At 47.4% G+C, this 23811-nt stretch overlaps 1 protein-coding gene across 3 annotated transcripts in view; it reads right to left on the reverse strand.

Moving 5' to 3' along the window:
* PAOX (polyamine oxidase) overlaps positions 1 to 23811 on the reverse strand; it is a 747166-nt gene that overhangs the window by 67765 nt on the left and 655590 nt on the right. For all 3 annotated transcript variants that reach the window (XM_086921851.1, XM_086921853.1, XM_086921852.1), the window contains one exon: positions 109 to 266. In XM_086921851.1, the coding sequence (XP_086777977.1) occupies positions 109 to 266 (158 nt within the window). The remainder of the gene's footprint in view (positions 1 to 108; positions 267 to 23811) is intronic.

Here is a 23811-nt window from a genome sequence, read left to right on the forward strand (position 1 = left end):
CTTGAGCAGAAAGGGCTGACACTGCTCTTGTAAGATTGCCATCCAACAAAACACGATCAGTGTGATATATCCTGATTCCAAGACATGCTAAATGGAGGAAGTACTTACCTTGGAACCACTGGTGTCTTCTGGAAGGGGGTTTGCAATGATATCGATGTCCACCCCTGAGCATCCGATGTGCACGTAGCTGTATGATCCTTTGGTGTAGGGCTCATTGTGCCACTTAGACCGTAGCATCCGGACAGGAGGTGCCAGCTGCGAATTTCCTAAGGCATGGATAAAAAAGAGCAGTACAATCATGTTTAAAGTAATCCGCATCTACAGCTGCATCAAGTTAAAGAAATAGAGTCAGGGTTTAGAATACATCAAGGAGTTTTTATTCTTACAAGTCATCTAGTTGACAGCAAGATTAAAACTAATACCACAATTATTTGTCAGACAGCAGGTCATGTGCCAAGTAATTTTACCAACTGTCATAAAAGCAATGTGGAAATTTGACTTAACCCATTCCAGGATTTTTCTGTAATAAAATCAGCTCATGGAACATATACAGAATATCACAACCAAGACAGCATGTGCAAATCAACAAAAGGTGTTTACCATTCTACCACGGCAGCAGGATTTTCACCCAACAGAACAATTTGTAAAGATTTTTGTATCAAATATTAGTGACAATTATTTGAGATAACACCACTGTAATAGAAAACACTCTAGTCCAGAAATAAGGTGCTTGGGCCAATCCTCGGCCACGGGGAAGCTTAACAGTTATTGTTAGAGAAAGCCTCCCTTCTTTGGACCAAAAGCTAGGCACCCTAGTGGTTCTGGGATAGCAATTTGCTTATAACCTTATGAGCATGAAAACATCATTTAATTAAGGTATTATTCCCTAATACCTGTGTGGATTAACAAAAACAACATTTTAGGTGGCAAATTTCAAGGAAATCCAATATTTATTTCTGGTAAACTAAATATAAGATCTGCAGTTAAGATGCTCCAGTAATTTGTTATGTACCAAAATATCGATGTCAAAATATCTAATGCCAAAATGTTGACTTTCTATACTTAAAAGTAAAATGACAAAAGTATTTATTACTAAAATATTGACTTTCAATAATACAGGAAGTGTAAATATTCCAACTACCAAAATATCTACAACACTAATATAGTATTTTAATAATACAGAGTTAACAAGATAACAAGATAACGAGTAATCTACTATAAAAATGTAGTGCTGCAAAAATAATTGAAATAATATGCAGTTTAAATTATTCTCATTAAAAGTATTTTAAAAATGGGAAATATTGATACTTTTCTAACCAAACAAATTAAACACCAATAATTTAAAACATTTAAGATTTAATAAATATAACAAACATATATCACAGTGCATACTATAAATGTATTTAACCAGAGTAAATCATTTAAATATCTAAATATCAAAGCTTTAGTAAATTATTTGAATTATTTAATAAATTACATAAAGGTCTGCAAAACAATAAGGTTAGAAATCAAAAAATAACAACAGTGAAAAAGATGTTGTTAGGGGTTTTCCAAAGTGCATATATCATGGGGCGGGGGAGCAAATTTACTATTATCAACCCAATATTGGGAAAAGTGCATATTCTATAACTCCAGTCTCAAAAACATTTAGGAAAGTTCATATACTTGCAGGAGGGGTTATATTAACATTTGTATCTACATTCACAGGAGCACAGTGGAAAGTGAATATAATTGGTAGGGAGGGAGTGGGGGCTCAGATTGACTATTTTAACTCCAGTCCTAGAATTATTGCAGAAAGTATGTAATTTGGGTCATCAGAATGACTATTCTAACTCCAGTAAAACTAGCAATGACGACAGTGCATATTATTTTGAGAGGGGGGTTTAATATTCTAACTTCAGTATCACCAGCATTGGAGAAGGTACATAACTTTGATTCTAACTTCAGTCCTGAACACATTATGGAAAGTGCATGCATATGGGATGTCAAAATTATTATTACATTTATTAAAAAAAAGAAAAAAATGAAAAGCAATCCAATAAATGCGATTAGTGAACATTATATACTATTAACAATGATCTAAAGACATTTAGAAATACATTTCAAAGTAATAACATTTTCAAACTTATTAAAACATATTTAATTAGTACATATATATTTTTTCATGTATGTAAAATTAGAATCTAAAATATAGAAGCAAATAAAATTTAATAATGTGTAAGTTGATTATGTTTAAAAAATAATTGTAAAGCACATATACAATATTTTCAGTTTAATTACTGCACTAAATAAAACGAACACACAAATGAATTAATATTATTAAACCCTTCGGTGCTCATGACGGAATGGTTCTGTCATGAGCACCAGTGTTCTAATGCTCATGACGGAACCATTTCATCATGTGTACAAGTGCACTAAACCCCTATGCTGCAAACAGCTGAGGTATTTTTTATTTTTTTGGGGCGGGGGCCCTAGGGAGGTGAGGAAGAGCTTCCCCAACTTCCCAAACCGTTTTAGTTCAATGTAATGACGATCGCGTGCATGGCACGCTGTCGTCATTGCATTGAAAATAAACCGAAACTAAGTTTCATTTTCAATGTTTCATTGCTCATGGGGCTATCTTATCCCCCGACCACCGAAACACATCGGAGAGGTATTGTTGGAAAGGGGAGAATCTCCCCTTTTCAATGGTACCCTTCCCATGTAGATCCCCGGGAGGGCGATCCGCAAGCAGGTATCCACCCACTTGGCACCAGGGAGGGAGGAGTGGCCCCTTGAGCAAGGGCCTTTGCTCCCCCAATTAAAATATGATATAACCAGTCTTTCTGCCACCCAGACATCAGGGATTATTTTTTTTATAGGCCAGGGGTGGGGGCTGCCCAGAATGGCGCCCTCCCTAGGGGGGGCAGAGAGCCCACTAGGTGCCAGGGATTATTGTGGTTTTTTTTGTGTACGTAGGGCCACTGCCCCATCTCAAAAAAAAATTGCTACAGTCTTTCTGCCCCCCTTCCCCAGTGGCAGATGGGGGCAATAGCCCCTTATTTGCCCCCCACCCCGGGAGTCTGAAAGCCCACTAGGCACCAGGGATTTTTTTTTTAAGTTCAGAGGTGGGGGCTGCCCAGAATGGGCATGCCAATGCCCCCACTCTCCAAAAATGCCACAGTCTTTCTCCCCCCGGAGGCAGAATGGGCAAGAACCCCTGATCTGTCCCCCCGAAACCCATAGGCACCAGGGATTTTTTTTATATGTAGGGGTGGGGGCTTCCCAGAACGCCCCAAAACAAAAAGCCACAGTTTTTCTGCCCCCCTCCCCGGGGGGGACAGAGACCCCATTGAGCATCAGGGATTACGCTGGCTTTTTAGTACATAGGTATGGGAGCTGCCCAAAATGGGCATACCAATGCCCCCACCCCCCAAAAGGACAGCCACAGTCTTTCTGCCCCCCCTTAGGGGCATATCAGGGCAATAGACCCCGATGTGCCACCTCCCCCCACCCCCCGGCGGCAGAAATCCCACTAGGCACTGACCTTTTATTTCGCAATGTGCCTAGCTGTGGATTTTGGACTCTAGCACAGCCGGCACCTAGGAAAACCTAGTAAACCTGTGCTAGACACCAAGAGGAATCCAGGATGGGGGGACTCATGTGCCTCGCAACAGGTTCTGTTACCCATAATCCCTTGCAAACCTCAAACTAAGTTATAAAAAACATTTTCCTCACATTTCTGAGATGGAAATTTCTGGAATCTAAGGAGAGCAACAAACTTCCAACAACCCAGTACACCCTCAAGTCTCCCGATAATAACGGTACTCCAATTGTGTGGGTAGGCCCAGAACCCATGACACAAAACGGGCTAAAACTTAATGTGGGCACATCACATTTTTCCAGTGAAAACTGATCCTTTTTTCCTAAGGTGCCTAGCTGTGGATTTTGGACCCTAGCTCTGCTGGCATCTAAGGAAACCTAGCAAACCTATAATTTTTTTAAAACTAGACATCCAGGGGCATGGCCAAGATGGCGGAGTAGAAGGACGCGGCCTCGGCGAGCTCCTCCGGCCCAGGCCCCTGAGCACCTTATTTATCGCTGATCTCCCCCCACCGTCGCTAGCTGGTGACGGCGGGTGCAGTGGAGAACTGGTGGACCTTGCTGGGAGAGAAATCTGCGCGCCAGAAGGCACTTTTGGCGGACTGTGGAAGCCGAGCCGCGACCCTCAAAGCTGCGGCCCGACCGGAAGTGCCGCTGGGTCCGCCCTGTGAGCGTACTCGAGCCTGAGGCACTGTGTGGAGGCCGCTGATGCGGCCTAGAGAGGAGCGGGGACCAGCCGGGTCCTGCCCCTACTGCAGTGCGGAGCCGCTGACGGTGGCGCTGAACGAAAGCGACCGGAGCGGTGAGAAGTTGGGGCCCCGCCAAAACGAACGATCGATTTATAGCTGTGGACGGGACCGGTGCCGGGGACTTCGGAGGCCTAGCCGGCCTGGCTCGGGGCACGAGATCGTCCCACCCGCTACAACCGGTGGGTGCCTGGTGGTGCAACTCGGGCCCAGAGGAGTCTCTGAAACCTTTGAAGCGACTGTACGGCTTGGGGTCCGCTCGGGGGCTGCTTGAGAGGCAGCGTGCTACGGAGCGTGGACGCCATTTTGACTTGGAAGCTACATCCCGCCGGCCTAGCACGGAGGTGGAGTGGGCAGGAGTCTCCGCCCGGAGAACACGGAGCGGTGGAGAACGGGTGTTGGACTGCACTACAGGAGCGACGTGTGGCCTCTTCGGTCGGGGCGGTCACACAGCGGGTAGCTAAGTGGTGCTGTGAACGCTACTATCGCTGGTGAAGATTGCACACCCTTATTCGGCGCCCAAAATGGCCGGCAACAGGGGGAACAGAAAGGGGGGGCGCACCCTGCCGGAGATGCTGAACAGGAGCAACGCTCGGCAGGACCGTGGACAACCCTCCCCCAGTCAGTCTAGCAGTTCACAGGGGGCGAGCGGAGGGGAGCCACCAGTTACTAGGTCGTTCCTTGAGTCGCTCTTTAGCTCCCTACGGGATGACTTCCAGACTCTCGAGCAGGAAGGAGCGGGGGAGGTACGAGAGGTCCGGAGAGAGGTTGATGGCCTGGGAGAAAGGGTCTCATCCGTGGAAGAAGCGGGACATGCCCGGGACGAGGAACTCACGCAGCTTCAGCAGGAAGTGATTAGGCTCCGAGACCAGCAGATTGATCTACAATCCCATGTGGAGGATCTCGAGAACCGTTCCCGGAGGAAAAACATCAGGGTCCGGGGCGTTCCGCTCGGAGAAGAAGGGGAAGAGGCGGCCGCCTACTTGCAAGATCTGTTTCGGGAAGTCCTGGGTGAGCCCGCGGACTTTACTCTCAGGATTGATAGGGCACATAGAGTGGGCCCACGACGTAGAGCCCCGGCGCCTCCCCCCGATCTTCTGGCTTTCCTGCCGGACTATCCCATGAAAGAAAGGATTCTAAGGGTAGCTCGCACTAAGCCCTCCTTGGAGTTCAGAGGCCATAGGGTGGCACTCTTTCAAGATCGTTCAGTGGTCACCCTACAGAAACGCAAGTCTTTTAAGATTGTGACTGATTTCTTGCGAGAGCATGACACTCAGTATTCTTGGGGCCACCCTTTCCGTATTATCTTCCTCTGGAACGGAATATTACATCAGCTGCGCTCCCTTCAGGGCACCTGTACTTTGTTGGGCATCACGGCGACTGACGAAGATGGCCCCACTCCGCGTCGTCGCCGGATCACCAGGGATGGCTGGCAATCGGTCCCTGGCCGCAGGTCTTCGACTTCTTCGGTGAGACCGGACTCGCCTACTATCCCGGCTGAGATGGATAATGCTGTGCGGGGGGTCGCTAGAGAAACGGCGGCAGAGGAGGTGGCTTTGACCGCCTAAGAACTCTCCGGGGGGAGATCGACATTGTTTCTTCTTTTTGAGCTGCAGGTTTGGGGGCCTGGGGTGCGGGGGTGGTGTTGTGGCTGGACGTCCACTTTCGAGACTTTCCCATAGACTTGCCTTTTTGGGCCGGCCTTGGACAATGGGTTCCTTGACTCTTTTTTTGGAGGGACGGGGACAGTGTTTGGGGTTTGGAAGGGGTTGTTTTGGGGTGTTGGGGTACCGGGAGGGCTTGTGGGAGTTGGGTGCGGGAAACAGTGCGCTATACTAGGAAATGTTGCTTTACCTGAGTTTCTCCATTTTGCTTTGCTTGGTGACGATAGGTTGGAGCATGGGGAGGGGGTCTGTGAGGTTGGCGCGTGAGTGGCGGGTGAATTGGTCGCACTGGGGCTGGTGGTTGGTACTAGGCCGCGCTGCGCAAGGGGGAGAGGCGTTGCATACTGTTGGTGGGTGACCGACTTGCTGTTTGAGTTTGAGGGAGTATGCTCACCCACGGTTTTCACCATGCAGGACACTTGCGCTTTTACACACATTTCTTCCTATGCCTCCTCACTCCTTTAAAATCGTGACCCTGAATGTCAGGGGTCTGAACAATCCAGTCAAGCGGCTAGCGGTGCTTTCCCTGTTGGAGAACACTCAAGCGGATATTTGCCTCCTTCAGGAAACCCACCTATTGCCACAAGACACACATAGGCTACGCTCTTGTAAATTTCCGACGCAGTTCTTTTCTTCAGGTCCTACCAAGACAGCCGGGGTAGCGATTCTAGTGGCTCGACACTTCAGGGGGGAGCACATCCACAAGTTCGCAGAAATTAAAGGGAGGATGTTGGCACATAGGTTTCGGGTGGGGGGCGTGATATTCACGATAGGCTCTCTTTATAGTCCTAATGACAAACAGGAGCGGTTCTTGCAGTCTGCGGTGGAAGAGATTTCAGCCTCGTCGGATAGGCACGTTATCCTAGGGGGCGACCTTAACATGGTCTTCGATTCGGTAGTCGACAGATCGGCTCAGCGCTCCCCGCAAGTCGGGGAATTCTCAGCTGGTTGCAAGGCGCGACTTGCGGAAGTGGACCTCCAGGACCTCTGGCGTTATAACCACCCCGTGGACAGGGATTTCTCATACTACTCCCACGCGCACAAGACCTACGCGAGGCTTGATCACCTCCTGGTCACCTCCCCCGTACAGGCCCTTGTGTCTACCGTAGACATGGGGGTTATTTCCCTGTCGGATCATGCCCCTGTTGAGGCATCCTTCTGCTTGCCACCGTCTGCCGCCCCGGCGAGGGTCTGGCGCCTCCGGGATACTCTGCTCCACAGGAAAACGGTAACGGACCGTATTGAGCAGGTACTTCGTGAATATTTATCGCACAATGACAACACGGATACTACCAGAGCCACCCAGTGGGCAACTTTGAAGGCGGTCCTCCGAGGAGAGTTTTTATCGATCTCTGCAGCTGAAAATAGGGAGCGTAAGATAAAGCGGGATGAACTCACTGACAGGGTCCGGGAATTGGAGCTGATTCACACCAGAACTGGGGCCCGAGGATTTGGCGGCAGCTTAAAGAGGCAAGGAAACTTCTTGCTGCCTTAGATGTGGACCGGGCGGAATACGCGGCCCTTCGACTACGCCATGCGTTTTATACTGGGGGGGATCGTTGTGCCAAACTTTTGGCCAATAGACTCCGGGCCACTAGGCAGAGCCAGTTGGTGAAAGAACTCTCTGACGCCAGGGGCGGTATGGTGACGGATGACGCCTGCATCTCGGCCGCGTTCCGAGAGTTCTACGGCAACCTCTATGCGGGTGACCCGCCGGATGTGCCGGCTATGATCTCATACCTAGACTCGATCACTTTGCCCTCCTTGGACCCGCTACAGGCGAACCACCTAAACAGGGACAATAGCATAGAGGAAGTAGTGACGGCCATTGCCAGACTTAAACACGGCAAAGCACCAGGCCCGGATGGCTACTCGGCCCTCTTCTATAAGACGTTCTGCGGATCGTTAGCCCCTATCCTCGCCCGCCTTTTCAATTGCTTCGCGGAACCTGGAGCCATGCCGCCTGATCTCTTGAGGGCTTCCGTCACGGTAATCCCCAAACCGGGGAAAGATCCCAAACACTGTGGGTCTTATAGGCCGATATCTCTTTTAAATGTCGACCTGAAACTTTATACTGGGATCTTGGCAAGCCGCTTGGCGCTTCATCTGCCTGGCCTTGTTGATCCGGATCAGGCGGGCTTTGTTCCGGGACGGCAGACGGTGGATAATACAAAACGGGTGGTCCACCTGCTGGAGAAGGCATCCCGGATTACGGGTGAGAGGATGATGCTTACAGTCGACGCGGAAAAAGCGTTCGACCGCGTGCACTGGCCCTTCTTGGAACAAGTGCTGGTGAAGGCGGGTATTGGGGAACGATTTCGCTCTATGGTCCTCAATTGTTATAATGAGCAATCCGCGGTGGTCCGGGTTAACGGCCATACTTTCGCAGCTTTCCCCATTGAGAGAGGCACAAGGCAGGGTTGTCCACTCTCACCCTTGCTCTTCGCTCTCTATATGGAGCCGCTCGCTCAGCGGGTGCGGACTCGACCGGCGGTGGAGGGGATACGAATGGGTGGCTTTACCCATGCGATTAGTCTCTACGCTGATGATGTCATCTTCACATTGGCTACACCCCGGACATCACTTCCGGCCTGCATGGAAGAACTGGCGGCATTCGGCATGGTCTCGGGCTTTAAAGTTAGTATGGGGAAGTCGGTGGCTTTGGATATATCCCTGGCGCCTGATACCAAGGCGTACTTGCAGAACAGGTTCCCGTTACTTTGGTCCTCGGAGGCGATACCGTATTTAGGGATTCAGATTACCCCTACGTTGCCAGCCATGGTCTCAGCCAACTACTTGGCCTTGGGTGCCAAGATCAAGGCCGAGCTGGGCCGCTGGAATCGCGGCATCCTTTCCTGGTTGGGCAGGATTGCTGCTGTCAAGATGACGATCTTGCCACAAGTGCTCTACTTATTCAGGGCCCTGCCGCTGCTGCGGCCGAAGGGGTGGATACAGCAATTGCAGTCGGACGTAGCCCGTTTCATTTGGCAGGGGAAAAAGCCTAGGCTACGCAGGACCCTTTCTCTTTTGTCTCCTGACGCTGGAGGGTTGGGTATCCCAGACTTCCGGAAATATTTTCAGGCGACACAATTGAGGTACTTGGTCGAATGGTGCAGGTGGGAGTCGGATAAGCATTGGCTTTTCCAAGACCAAGCGGTGGCGGGGCGGCCTCTGCAGGAGATACCATTCCTGCACCGGACTCATCGGCCTAAGAATCTCTATGCATCTTTCATTACTAGAGTACCTTTGCGGGTTTGGGATGCAACCTACCTTAGGTATGACCTCACCACGTTTCCTTCGCCCCTTTCGCCGCTAGTGGATAATCCTGCCTTCACCCCCGGGATGGAGAAAGGAGCCTTCACACATTGGCGGCAGGCAGGATGCAGGGCTTTATGTCACCTGTATGGCCCCGAGGGTATCATCCCGTTCACGCAATTTCAACAGGAATTCTCACTCCCTGAAACGGAGAGACACCGCTATATGCAGGTGCGGCATTGGGCCCTTCAGCCACAGGTGCGGGAGGTGGCGGATAGGATGCTCTCACCGTGTGAGAGATGGCTGTTGTCCCGTACATCGGATTCGAAACTTATCTCGGACCTGTATAAGTTTTTGCAACTACCCCCCACACACTTCCACAATCCAGGGAGGGTTAGATGGGAACGGGAGCTTGGGAGGACACTGAGCCCCAAGGAATGGGACCACATATCTTATAGGGCATGCCACTCAGCCTATCATATGGGCCTCACTGATACCTTTACTAAAGTGTCCACTTAATTTAATTTAATTGTGGGTTTATATAGCGCTAGAATCGACTCCCGGAGGAGTATCTCCGCGCTTCGACCGCTGGGGAACCCGTCCTGGCTCACCCTGAGAGATGGTCCCTAATGGATATCTCTAAGGTGCAACCAAGCATCCCCGGCGGTCTGGGGGGGCCGTTGTGAAGATGAGGCAAGCTAATGCCCAGAGTTGCCGAGTGTGACCCTGACTGGAGTAGGCACCGAGGCGAGAATTATCGAGCCCGCTGACCCTGGTCCACGACCCTGCTGCGTCGGGAATCGAACCCTGGTCCCGGGCCGTCCTCTGCTTACTGGTCTGCCGCCTCTTACCAGTGAGCCACACCACTACTGGTATTATACGCCTGAGCGGATTCACGAGTTCGACCATAGTAGGACGGACACGTGCTGGCGGGGTGCGGACATCGGGGCACGCTCATGCACATTCTCTGGGACTGTCCTCTCTTAACTGATTATTGGAAGGAAGTGCTGGATGAAATTGACTCTCATTTCGGCATAGAGCTCCCGCGCTTCCCGGCATATACTCTGCTAGGAATCCCAAATGCTCTAATGTACCCCCTCAAGTCCAGAAGAGGCAGACAGATCGCTATTGCACTCGGCTCTGCTGTTCAGAATATCTTGATACATTGGCGTACAGACACAATACCCACGATAACGGGCTGGCTCCACAGACTTTGGCATGTGCTGGGGATGGAGAAATTGTCTTTGGTGGTGGCTGGGGATGTAACGCAATTTAATGAACTGTGGCAACCATTTCACTCTTTGCTGCTCACAGAGTTCAGGGAGCTCACTTGACCGAGGTACCTCCGCCTCCTGCGGCTCACGAGCCCGCCAGCACCTGATCAGTGAGAGGGGTGAGACCCTCCTCCCCAATTGCCTATAGCCTCGGGAGATAGGCTGCATGTTAGTAGCGCACTGGACAGTGGGGGGCGGGGCGGGTGGGGGGAGTGTTGGGGGGACATTGGGACGTTGGGGTGGTGGGGAATGTTTGGGCTACAATGTTGTGACATGCCAGACTTTTGCTCCTTTTCATTTGCTGATCTTATACTGCTGTATGTAAGTTTGGATGTGTCACACTGAATAAATAAAATACTTTAAACATAAACTAGACATCCAGGGTATTCCAGGATGGGGCGACTTGTGTGGCTTGCACCAGCTTCTGTTCCCCAGAATCGATTGTAATCCTCAAACTTTGTAAAACAAAAAAACATATATTCCTCACATTTCTGTGATGGAAAGTTCTGGAATCTGTGTGGATCCACAAATTTCCACCCACCCTACATTGCATTCCCCCAGGTCTCCCAATAAAAATGGTGCCTCACTTGTGTGATAAGGCTCAGTGCGCGTGCCATGGAAATGTCCCAAAACGCAATGTGGACACATCACATTTTTCTAGTGAAAACTGACCCTTTTTTCCTAATGTGCCTAGCTGTGGATTTTGGACCCTAGCTCTGCTGGCACCTAAGGAAATCTGGCAAACCTATACATTGTTGAAAACCAGACAACCAGGGAAATTGAGGATGGGGCGGCTTGTGTAGCTTTTACCAGGTTCTGTTACCCAGAATCCCTTGCAAACCTCAAACTTAGTATGAAAAAAAAAAAAGAAAACACTTTTTCTTTATATTTCTGTGATGGAAAGTTATGAAATCTGCACGGATCCACAAACTTTCACCCACCAAGCATTTCCCCATGTCTCCCAATAAAAATGGTACCTCAATTGTGTGGGTAGCCTTAGTGCTCTTGACAGGAAACACCCAAAACGCAATGTGAACACATCACATTTTTCCACTTAAAACTGACCCTTTATTTGCTATGTGCCTAAATGTGGATTTTGGGATCTAGCTCAGCCGGAACTGAGGGGAATCCTAACAAACCTGTTCATTTTTTAAAAATAGACACCCTGAAGGATCCAGCATGGGGTGACTTGTGCGGCTCTCATCAGGTTATGTTACCCAGAATCCCTTGCAAACTTCAAACTTCGGGGGAAAACACATTTTCCTCACATTTCTGTGATGGAACGTTCTGGAATCTAAGGGGAGCAACAAACTTCCACCAAACCAGCTCTCCCCCAAGTCTCTTAATAAAAATGGTACCTCACTTGTGTGGGTAGACCTAGTGCCCGTAACAGGAAATGGCCCAAAATGTACTGTGGGGCCTTCAATGTTATCGATTACAAAAAGACCTTGTTCTGTGAGCGAGTCAACTGCGTTTTTGATCCCAGGCTCAGCGGCCACCTAGAGAAACATACCAATCCCAGACATTTCCAAAAACTAGACACCCAGAGGAGTCCAGGGATGTGTGACTTGCATGGATTCACCAACGTTTTTCTACCCAGAATCCCCTGCAAACCTCATATTTAGCTGGAAAAAAACAAATGTTTCTCACATTTCTGTGTGGGAAAATTGTAGGATCACCGGTCTGATGCAAATTTCCTACCACACAGCGTTCCCCCGATAAATATGGTATTTCACTTATGTGTGTGGGCCAAGTACCCGCAGCAGGGAAGGGTCCAAAACGTATATATTGTGGAGACATCCAAATTATCTATCACAAAATGAGCTGGTTTTGCAAGGGGGCACCTGCATTTTTGGTCCCGGGCTCGGCGGCCATCTGGGGAAACCTACCAAAACCACGCATTTCCGAAAACTAGACACCCAGGAGAGTCAAGGGAGGTGTAACATGCGTGAATCCTCCAACCTTTTCCTACCCAGAATCATCTGCAATCCTCAAATTTAGCTGAATTGCACTTCTTGCCGTAGTCTAAGAATCTAAGAAAATCCTCGATCAAGGAAGAGCAGTAGCTATTATCCTCCTTGATCTAAGCGCCGCATTTGATATTGTCAATTTTAACATCCTTTTGAATAGACTTAGTAATTTCGGAATTTCAGGTGGTTTATGACCTTGCTTCAGCCCTATTTAGATGGTAGAACATTCTAGATTTTTGCAGGAGTGACTACATCCAAGAGCTTATCGCTCAGCTGTAGAGTGCCCCTGGGCTGGTCATTGAGCCCTACATTATTTTATGTGTATATGAGACCGCTCGCAGATATTATCCTGCCTCTAGTTGGCATGTTTGTACCCTGTCCAAGTAGGAACCCTTCCTTCTAGTCAGGATAAGGGGATTACACGTCTAAAATAACCCCTGCTCACCCCCTTGGTAGCTTGGCACGAGCAGTCAAGCTTACCTCAGAGGCAATGTGTAAAGTATTTGCAAATAACCCACAGTAATAAAGTGAAAACACTACAAAAGGACACCACATCAGTTTTTGGAAAATAGCCAATATTCATCTGTTTAAACAAGCCCAAACCATTAAACAATACAAATCCAATATACTGTAATGAAGCTATGAATTTTGAAAGAATAGAATTAAAATACAGTTCCTTGAAGTGGATAGCTCCGTCTGGGGCTATCAAGGCTTTGTGAACAAATGCAACAGTTCAGGCCGACCGCAAAGTCGCGGGCCAGCTACGGAGTCAGAAAGATCAGCAAACATAACTTGGAAATGCAGGGCGCTGAGGACCTTGCGATGAACTCTGAAGAGGTGGTGTAATCGGCAGGCAGTCCCGGAGGTCAGTGCAGGAGTCATCGGACCCTCGAAGACACTCACATTCAGGGCTCGAAAAATCCACCCGCCCGCTCGCATTTGCGGGCTAGATTTAATTAGGGCAAGCTACTTTTTAGGTCCTACTTGCCCTTTCTGCCGAGTAGGAGGACAGACTGACTTTTGATCTCTGTCTCTGAAAGCAGAGCAAATGTGACATTATAGAAAGATTTAAAGGCATCTTTATTGCTCACAAAGTGAATGAGCAATAAAATGCCTTTAAATCTTGTTAGTTTGTCACATTTTTGAACAAAGGTCAAGTTGCATTACAGTTAGGTTGAGAAGATTTTTTAAGTAACTAGACCTGCAGGTCTAGTAACACTGTTTTTGATGTTTTGAGTGTTGGTGTTGCAGATCGAACTCTGTGAGGTTGAAGTCAGGAGCGCAGGTGCGGTGCAGCGTGCAAGGCCCTCAGATCACGGTGAGGGCAGTGGCTCAGTGATGGAATTCAGCAGCGTCGATAAGACCAGGGCTGCGGTGCGAAGTGGGGCTGTGCTTACAGGTCACAGAAGAGGCAGTGATGTTGTCATTGCGGAAGCGCTGTCGCCGGTAGACCCAAGTCTGCGGTGCAAGACGGGGCAATGCAACATATGGAGGCTGCAGGTTGCAGTGCAAACAGCGGCATCAGTTGACGAGGTTCAGTGCCCTCAAGTCACAGTTCAAGTAGCGTATCGGTGGCGGCATCGAGTCCAGGGTTGCGGTGCAAAGCAGGCAGGGCTCGACAACAGGTCACAGAACTAGCAGCGGCATTGCTGACTCCCTCAGGTTGCTTTTTCTTCTGCTGCAGCACTAAACACACAGTGCCCAGTGCTGGTAGCAGATGAAGATGAAGTCTCTGATGTTCCTGAGACTTCTAATAGAAGGCAAGCTCTACTTCAAGCCTTTGGAGATACTCAGGGAAAAAGGTTGCAGAAAGTTCAGTCCAGTCCTTTCACTGCCGAAGACAAAGAAACAATTCTGTCCTCCTTGGTCCAGCCACACTACAGGGGTGGAGACAGCATTGTGCAGAGCAGCCACAGCTTATTCAGGTGTCAGTGACATTTCCTCCCACCACTCTAGCCCAGGATGGCCCATCAGACTAGCCAGGGCACACCTCAACACCCTTTGTGCAAGTGTCTGGAGTGAATGCACAAACAGCCCCTGTCAGTCTAAAACTAGACAGCGAATCCATAAGCAGGCAGAGGCACACAGGATGGTTAAGCAAGAAAATTCCCGCTTTCTAAAAGTGGCATTTTCAAACACACAATTTAAAAACTACCTTTGCTAAAAGATGTGTTAGTAAATTTTGAGCTCTTGGAACATAAACTCCATTTCTCTATCTAAATTTGGGGGTGTAGTCAATGAGCTTTGTTTTGTTTTGTCTTGTCTTTCTCTCCTTAATGATATTGAGTTTCCAAGGTGTTGTTGATTTATTATATTTTTACTTTTAAATGTTATGTTACTCAGTCTCATTAGTGTAGCGATTTTGTAAAGTGTGCACAAACTTAAAGCTTGAAGAAATCTTAGTGTAGAAAACAACAAGGTATTACCCAACAAGTACATAATACAATGAGTAAGCAGAAATGTCTAGCAGGAACCTTGGACGGTTTTATCCTACGAGTGGAATCACTCATAAGTCATGAAATAGCTCTTGTAGAAAAAAGGTTGCCCTTGGACCCATCAACCTTGCAAACATACAAAGCCCTTAGTCCATTAGCTCTTACAAATCCATTGCAACCAACATCAAGCGAGTGTATAACATCCCCTGTGCATATCCCAGAGAGTACAACAGTGGAGCTCCCTCAAATTAACAATAGAAACCAGCTGGACTCAGAAGTGTCCCTAACTCCACCGATGGTGACTAGGCAGAGGGGGGCAAAGCAAGGGAAGCGGGAAAAGAGTAAACTAAAATCCACGTTGCAAGGGAAGAGGACCTATAACAAAAAGGGAGGAGTGGGTGAGCCAAAGAAGCCACTTAATAAACAGGTAGAATCAAACGATTATACGAGCCCCGAAAGTAGATCATTTGGGACCCAAACTGAGATGGTCTATTTTCCACCCCCCATCGGTGCAGATAGTATGGTGGATTCGCTAGAAGCCGTTGTTGCTGATATTTTCAACCCTACCCTAGAATCTGTACAGGTGCAAATAAATAATCTTATGGCCTCTAGATTGAAGGATTTAGATGACAAAATTAAAGGTATAAAGCAGGCCGTAACTGAATTAAGATGTCACGATTAAAAAGGGGAGAGACAACCTTGAGGAAGGTGCCAAATTACTTATGGATCAAATACTAAGTGATGCCAGAAATAAAGAAGCCATCCTTAGTAGGAATATTTTGGCTCAGATAGGATTAGCCACCTCATCTGAAAACGTTGCCGCAGGAGAAAGAGCTAGATTACCAAAAGAAAAAGAATCTCGAAGTAATGTCTCTGGTTTAGGTGGAAGAAGATTTGATGAGGTAATAGGGAGATCAGATTATCCTAGTAATAGCAACTTACCTGCACCTACACAAAATCTTAGTGAATCTAATGTAACCCCTAACAGTGATAATCTAAGATTACCTCCAGCCACATGTCCATATGTCTTAATCTTAACCAGCGTACCTGCCTTAAGAAAGGAGCAATCGGAAACTTGGCATAATCTCAGGAAAAAGGTTGTCGACTGGCTCCAAAAGTATAAAGGATTCAGCCCACAAAAAATGAATGAGATTATTATGGTCCGTAGGGTGGGTTGGGTAGGAGAGCAAATGAAAGATATCGATGGGGACTGCATAGTTGTAAACTTTAATCGTCCTAATACAGTCCGCCATCTATTGAGAGTATGTGATGAGACTCAGAAAGCTCGTACCAACATTCATGCCCTCCCACTGGGATATTTCTACAGACCGATCAATTAGAGAGTAAGTAAGATGTCTGGAATTTCACTCCCTCTTCATGCCTCCAATAGATTTTTAGATCTACCAACTTTGGAGATGGTTGACTGACTATTCCCATTAATGATCACAGGCGTTGGGTTAGAGGCAGGGAGGGAAAAAATTGGGGATAAAGGGTTCAATGTTTCTGGATTGGAAGATGATGTACAGGTGCTGGACAAGGAGGAAACAGGAATAGAGATTCTGGTGAGACAGAAACCACCATTAATATCAGGTGCTGTAGGAGCTTTAACTGGTGTGAACAATGGTATAATAGATGACATAAAAGATGTGATTTTAGATGGCCAACAGATAGACAGGAATGGCTGTATACCGCTAAATTTAAAACTATTATCATGGAATATAGCGGGACTTACGAAAAATCTCTGTGATCCAGAATGGAGTAACTATATAGATACCAGTGATATTTGCTTCCTACAGGAAACTTGGGCACTAAGCACGCCGTACAGAGTTGGATACAGGACTTACAATATTGATGCAGTACCCTCTGCTAGAGGTAGGCGCTCTGGGGGACTCACAATATGGGTAAAGGTAACCCTGGAGATCCGCATAACACTATTAGTTATTAATTCAGTGGATATACTTGGATTGAAGGTCATCAAGAAAGAAGGCAGGGTTCTTTTCCTAATTAATGTATACAATAGACCCTGCAGTCTATTTATGGAGTCTCCGATACTGGAAAAGTTGGATAGTTTTTTAAACAGTATGGAAGAGAAACCAAGTATGATACTAGGTGGAGATCTAAATTGCAACTATGAGCCAATTGTGGGTCTCGGTGATGTCTTTGAGGAGGACAGGGCTAATAATATTCCTCTCCTAGACAACATTGAGCCGGTGCGTTGTACTGTCCTGGCAGTCCAAATTATGAGGTTGACTACTGCATATGGGTTGAGGGCTTGTAATGGTTGTCTCCCTTCAGACTCTCTAAAGGCCTCGACCTTTGTGAAAAATAATTCCCAAAGTAAAATTGACTATATTCTAGTATCCTTTGATGTCTGGCCATATTTAAATGACCTAGAGATTATGCCTAGGTTTGAAAGTGACCATCGTCCACTTCAATTGTTAATTGCTTCTAGTTTACTTTGCAGTGCTACTGTAGCGAATGAGAGTTTTGATTTGCCAAATATAAATAACGATGCTCCATTAGTTAGTAACAACAGACGATCGCTCAAATGGGCACAAATATTGGAACATGGAAAAGTGCTAGCAGGCATTTATTCGCTCTTAGTAGACATTTTCTCCAGTTATACAAGCCTACCTTTTATTGACTTACATAATGGGTTTTTTTAATCGTTAATACCATATGTTACGAAAATGCCCAAAAAAACTATCAAAAGAAAAATAACTTAGCAGATAGAAAACCATGGTTAGGTAAGGATTGCCATATTGGTAAGGCCAGGCTTTAAGAGGCGATAAAAAGTAAATCACCGGAAGTGATTAAGGTGGCGAGAAAAGAATATAAGATGATTCAGGCGAATGCCAGATTAAACTGGGATGAGGAAAGTTGGTCGGACCTGTTAATGGCAGCGAAGAATATGGACCAAGTAGGGTTTTGGAGACTGGTGGCCAATGGGAATCACATAGGAAGAGTGGCGAAGGATGTGTTCCTAGATGAACAGACTTGGGTTGATCATTTCTCACATTTATACAAAGCTCCGGAGTATACGGGGGCAAGGGAAAAGGACCCACCCTGGCATACCTCTTGTGATTGCACGTTAGAGTTTGTTATAGAGGAAACTGAGCTAGCCATTAATGCAGTAAAAAAATGGCAAGGCACCAGGCCTAGATAAAGTTCCAGGTAACCTATACAAACATGAGATCAATGTTTGGGCGCCCTATATTAATATTAATCCTTTGTGTAATATTTTAGCAGCTGGTGCAGATTTTCCAGATAGATGGAAGGGCGCCAAAATCGTTCTAATTTTTAAAAAGGGCAACAGGAATGAGCCATCCAACTATCGCCCGATTAGTTTAATGGATATTTTACAAAAAATATACGGCAGGCATATTTTAACACGTATGAACTCATGGATGGAAGAAAATTCTATACTCACCAAGTTCCAATCTGGTTTTAGGAGCAGAATAATCACTACTGATCAAGTTTTTAGATTTTGTTGCCTTTGCTGGAAGTATGTTCATTTAAGGAAGGGGCACGCTTATGTTGCTTTTGTAGACCTCAGGGCTGCATTTTATTTAGTTTCACGTGATCTATTATGGGATTCCCTGTATTCACATGGTTCCCGGTCTGCTTACTTCAACAGATCATAAGGTTACATGAAAAGAATTATGCAAGAGTGCGCTGGGGACCAAACGGAGAACTAACAAAAGCTATTACGATAAAGCAAGGGGTCCGCCAAGGATGTGTGCTGGCTCCAACGCTTTTCTCATTGTTTGTCAATGATATCCCAGTTCACTTAGAGGATTGTAATAATGACTCCCCTAAGTTGAATGGAGAAAGGGTCCCAGCCCTCCTATTTGCAGATGACACAATACTAATTTCTCAAACCCCCAGAGGTCTGCAATCCCTCCTAGGCTCATTCCAACTTTATTGCAAGAAAAAAGGCCTAGAGATCAATACGAAAAAGACCAAATGTATGGCCATAAACCCTCACAAAACCATTAGGGGCAATTTATTTTTAAATGATCAAAAATTAGAATTAGTACAGAATTTTACCTACTTGGGAGTTTCACTAGATTCAAAGATTTCGTGGAAAAACCAAGTAGAGAAGAGCAAAATGATATTAACTCAGAACACCTTATCGATTCTAAAAAAACGCGAGTCTCAGCAAGGCTGTTTCCCCAGCACTTGAAGTTTTTAAGTTCAAGGCCTAGTACGCAGCGCTATACGGCGCAGAAATATGGGGGCCTATAGCTGGGAATGTTTTTATGAACAGTGAAAACAACTTTTATAGAAGCTTCTTGAAGCTACCTAAACGTACCCCACTAATACTCTTAATGTTAGATGTAAATATGAAGCGCACAGACCATTATGCAATCGTTCGACCATTATATTTTTGGGTGAGACTCTGGTGTACACCAGAGCTTGTGGATTACAGAGATGGACTCCAAGAAATAATGAGATTGGATTTGCATAACTCTAATGTATGGCTAAAACATGTGCGTATATGGCTAAACAGAATTGGGTTGTCACAATTCTGGGAAGACCCTTTAAGTCTGACACAGACTTAAAAAAAACTGGTGAAAACGACCTTTTGGGCCTACATAGCACGCAATCTGCCCAATGGCCATACTGGCGGATCAATGATAAGCAATTTTTTGGTTTTCAAGGATGTTCCCTACTTTGAGGACTTCTTAGATGAGGTCCGTCCACCATTGGCCAAAAGCCTATATATGAAATTCAGGTACGGAATACTTTGAGGACTTCTTAGATGAGGTCCGTCCACCATTGGCCAAAAGCCTATATATGAAATTCAGGTACGGAATGCTGAAAATCAATACAACTTTAGCAAGGTGGTCTAGGTCAAGTGAAACAAAAATTAGTGAGCTATGTTCATTGTGTCAGAATTGCATTAAAGAAGATGAACAACATATCCTCTTTTTCTGTGCAGTATATGAGACTGCCAGGAAAAGATGGAATAAGCCATTGTGTAATGCTATAGGTGTGTGTTCATACAAGGAAGCGCATAGGATCATAAAAACGGACACTAGACAAGTGATCATCTTTGGTGTCAGCAGATTCCTATTCGCAATAAGCTTCGGACAAAATAAAAAGGGTTGGACTTATAAGTGAATCATAATGAGTTCTAGTATTCTGTATTCGAACTCAAGGTGCTGTTATTCTGACTTAATCAATCTGTTGTTATATTTATGAATTATACAGACAATTTTAACCTGGAACTGGTGAAACTATTTTATATAATGTTTATGATTTTATAATCTTGCCTTTTTAATTAAATTATGGATTTTATTGTACCGATTTCCTACTGCACCCAACTATCTGTAAAATAATTTTTTCCTCTATTTACAAATGTGCTATGTATTGTTGTTTTTATGTATCTTTTATGGCTCAATTGCGCCGAAATAAAGATTATAAATGAAATGAAATGAAATTCCTCTATCTTCTCTTAATTGAAAGTTACACTTGTAAAATGTTATGAGGCAGCTCCAATTATCACTTATGGGAAAGACATCCTTTTAATAGTGAAAAAGGAAATGCATAGTATCAGGACATGTAAAACACACCAGCACATGCCCTACCTTTCACATACATTGCACCCTGCCCACTGGGCTACCTTGGACCTACCTTAGGGGTGACTTACCTGTAATTAAAAGGAAGGGTTAGGCTTGGCAAGCTGGTGTACTTGTCAGGTCAACATGGCAGTTTAAAATTGCACTCACAGACACTGCATTGTGGGTATGAGACACATTTGAAAGGCTACTTGTGTGGGTGGCACAACCAGTGCTGCAGGCCCACTAGACTCTGCAAGATTGCTGCAATCGGAGTCACGCGAAGCCCTTGGCTCGCTCTCCCACGCCTTATTGTTGGCGTCCGAGGAATATTCCTTTCCCCCCCCATTGTGGGTGTGGCTACCCATTTCTGAACTGAGGTTATTCTCTACACCTCGCTCGTAAGGCTCCCAACACGCAAAACGACTTTCTCAATCGAAAGATCCTACGTGCCCGGCGGACACCTCCACCACGGAGCCTCCCGAGGATATTACTCACTCGGTTGCCAAGTTAACACCCTATTTTCACTAATTGTGCCCCACTAAGGCACTATTGCGTGCTTCCTTTACACCAGTACCCCTCAGGTACATCCCCAGCCCTGCAGTCCAAGCCGTACTCCATCTCGGAATTACAGGCTATTGTGTAATGTAATTTTTAGGCACAAATTGTTGTCCTGATGATGATTCCTTTTATCTTTGTTATGGAATCAAAACGCCGTCGACCTACTGTTACACCATATGTGCAATGTATACCTAATGAGACATGCAATCAATGGTGTAATTGAATTTCTGTTATTTCATCATTTTTCAGAAATCTCTCACTTTCTGCCTAAAACCATTCTCCTGTTTCTTGCCTTTTCTTATCTTTCTATTTTGCCGATTTGTAAGCGTGAGGGCACAGGCTTGTGTCTCACTCTTTGTGAATGTAAGATATCCCTTGTGTTTAACTTTCCTAATAGTAAAAATTTCTGTGATCACTGTCCGGCTGGATAAATCACACCAACTAATATAGTTCCATTGTGTCTATATTTATCTTTCTTGGAACTTATCTATACATAGGACCACTGTTGTTAAATATAAACTATGTTACCCGAGGTCCTGTGTTGACTCATTGGGTGCCCTTGTTGTTTTCTTGCTAGCTGCAGGCCCACTAGTAGCATTTCATTTAGAGGCCCTGGGCACACTCAGTGCACTTCACTAGAGACGTACCAGTAATTCACATAAGCCAATCATGGAGAACCAATCATAACACAATTTTCAGTAGGAGCACTTGCACTTTAGCACCGAACAGCAGTGAAAAAGTGTGCAGAGACATTAAATCATCAAAAATGAGGTCCAGCATGGGCGTGGCTTGGCCAGCGAACATGGCGGTCGTGTAGAGCCGGAGCTCCGACCAGTCGAACATCATCCTGCTGTACATATCCTGACCCTGGTCAAAACTCTAAGCTCCCTGCATTTGGGTCCGGTCCCTAACATCGGGACATCGAAGCGGGCCTTGCGGGTCCCAGCAGCGGGGAGAGCTGAGAGGCGCGGCCGCCATTTTGCCCGCGAAGAGGGCCACCATCGGCGCAGGGGGGCAGCGCTGCCCTAACGGGTGCCTATCCGGGGCCTGGCGAGAGACTGCGGCAGATCAAGGTCAGAGTGGGACCCAGAGGGTGGACAGGAGGAGGGGTTGTGGTGCCGCGCAGCCATTCGGGGGTCGGGTCGGGCCCCGGGCTCACCTCTGCCTATATCCCTGCACGGCGGCTTGCTGCGCTACCCGAGAGACCCAGGCCCAGCTAGGAGGAGGGCAGGACCGGCGCTTACTGGTCACTGCGGAGGGTCTTGGGTGGCCGGACGGTGGGGCTGCCGGTGTCGACAGGGCCCTGCTACACTTCGAAGGTCGGATAGGACCCCAGAGCCAGATATTCGTGGAGTGGACTGCGTGGTGAGCCCCCCTCCCCCGGCGAGAGCCTAGTGACCCTGTACTGCTTCCTTGAAATATTGGGGCGCTGGCTGGGGGGGCGAGGCCACTGTTGACAGACTATAGTGAGTGCATCCTTCCCAGGACCGACGCCTTGTCGCAAAGTATCGGGTCACGGGAGTCACCGGCTGAGAGGTTTTTGCTGCGGCCGGCCGGTGAGGGGTCCCACTCCCCCACGACACCATGACACGGGGTGGCAGTGGAAGCCAGGGCAAACAGGGCCCCATCGATAAGTTCACCGAGGCCGCGGGCGCAAAAGGGACGCAACCTCCGGTGCCGGACAATGCTGCCCTCTTGGCCGCGATCACGCAGTCCAGGGATGTCCTGGATGCCAAGAATGGGGCAGTGGGCTCCGGCGTTATGCTCCTTCGGCAGGACCTGCGAAACGCCGTGGAACGCATAACCGGTGCGGAGACGCGCATTTCAGCCGTAGAGGACGACATGACTACCCTAAAGAAGAGGGTTGTGGCCCTTGAGAGGACGCAGAAAGGCCTGGTGGCGAGAGCGGAGGAGGCAGAGGGACGCGCCAGGCGCAGTAATCTTCGCTTCCTGGGGTTTCCAGAGGATTGCGAAAAGGGCAATGCCGAGCGCTTCCTAACACAATAGTTGGAGGGGTGGATGCCGGCTGATACCCTCTCGCGTTGCTTCGTTGTGGAAAGGGCCTATCGAGTCTTGACGCAGAAGCCCCCGGTGGGAGAACGCCCTCGTCCTATGATCGCTAAATTGCTGAATTATGCCGACAGGGACGCTATCCTGAAACAGGCGAGATTGAAGGGCCAGCTCATGTTCGAGAATTCTCCTATTGTTATCTTCCCGGACTACACGAAATTGGTGCAACAGCAGAGACAGTCCTTCGCTGCGGCCAAGGCCCGCCTTCGGGGCCTGAAGCTGCCTTATGCCCTATTATACCCGGCTCGGCTGCGTGTTGTCTTCCAGTCCCGTACCCTCTTATTCGATACCCCGGAGGCCGTCTTTCAGTGGACGGATGAGACTGTCAGGGTGCGGGTCAATACGGCAAAAGGTGGTGAGTCCGACTCCTCGACCGGGGGCCCCCCGGGGAGGGGTCCTGAAGATCAACGTAAGCGCCGAGGCAGATCCCGATCGAACTGCAGCTCAAAATTGAGATCCAACACACGCAAAGACAAGAACTCGCAGGAAGCCACTGAAGATGTGCTCTGACTGTGGGGATGAAAGAACAATTGCTCATCTGATTGACAGCTCTCTTTGACCAGGGCGCTTTAGCTTGGCTGGAAGTCACGCTTACTCAGGGTTGGGAAGGGGCCACAGCCTAGTTCGACATGGGTTGTGCTGAGGGGATCCATTGGAGGGGGTGCTCCCTGGCTCCCCGTTGGGGCCGGG

The sequence above is a fragment of the Lissotriton vulgaris genome, chromosome 5 (assembly GCF_964263255.1).
Source record: "Lissotriton vulgaris chromosome 5, aLisVul1.2, whole genome shotgun sequence".
NCBI classification, from domain to species: domain Eukaryota; kingdom Metazoa; phylum Chordata; class Amphibia; order Caudata; family Salamandridae; genus Lissotriton; species Lissotriton vulgaris.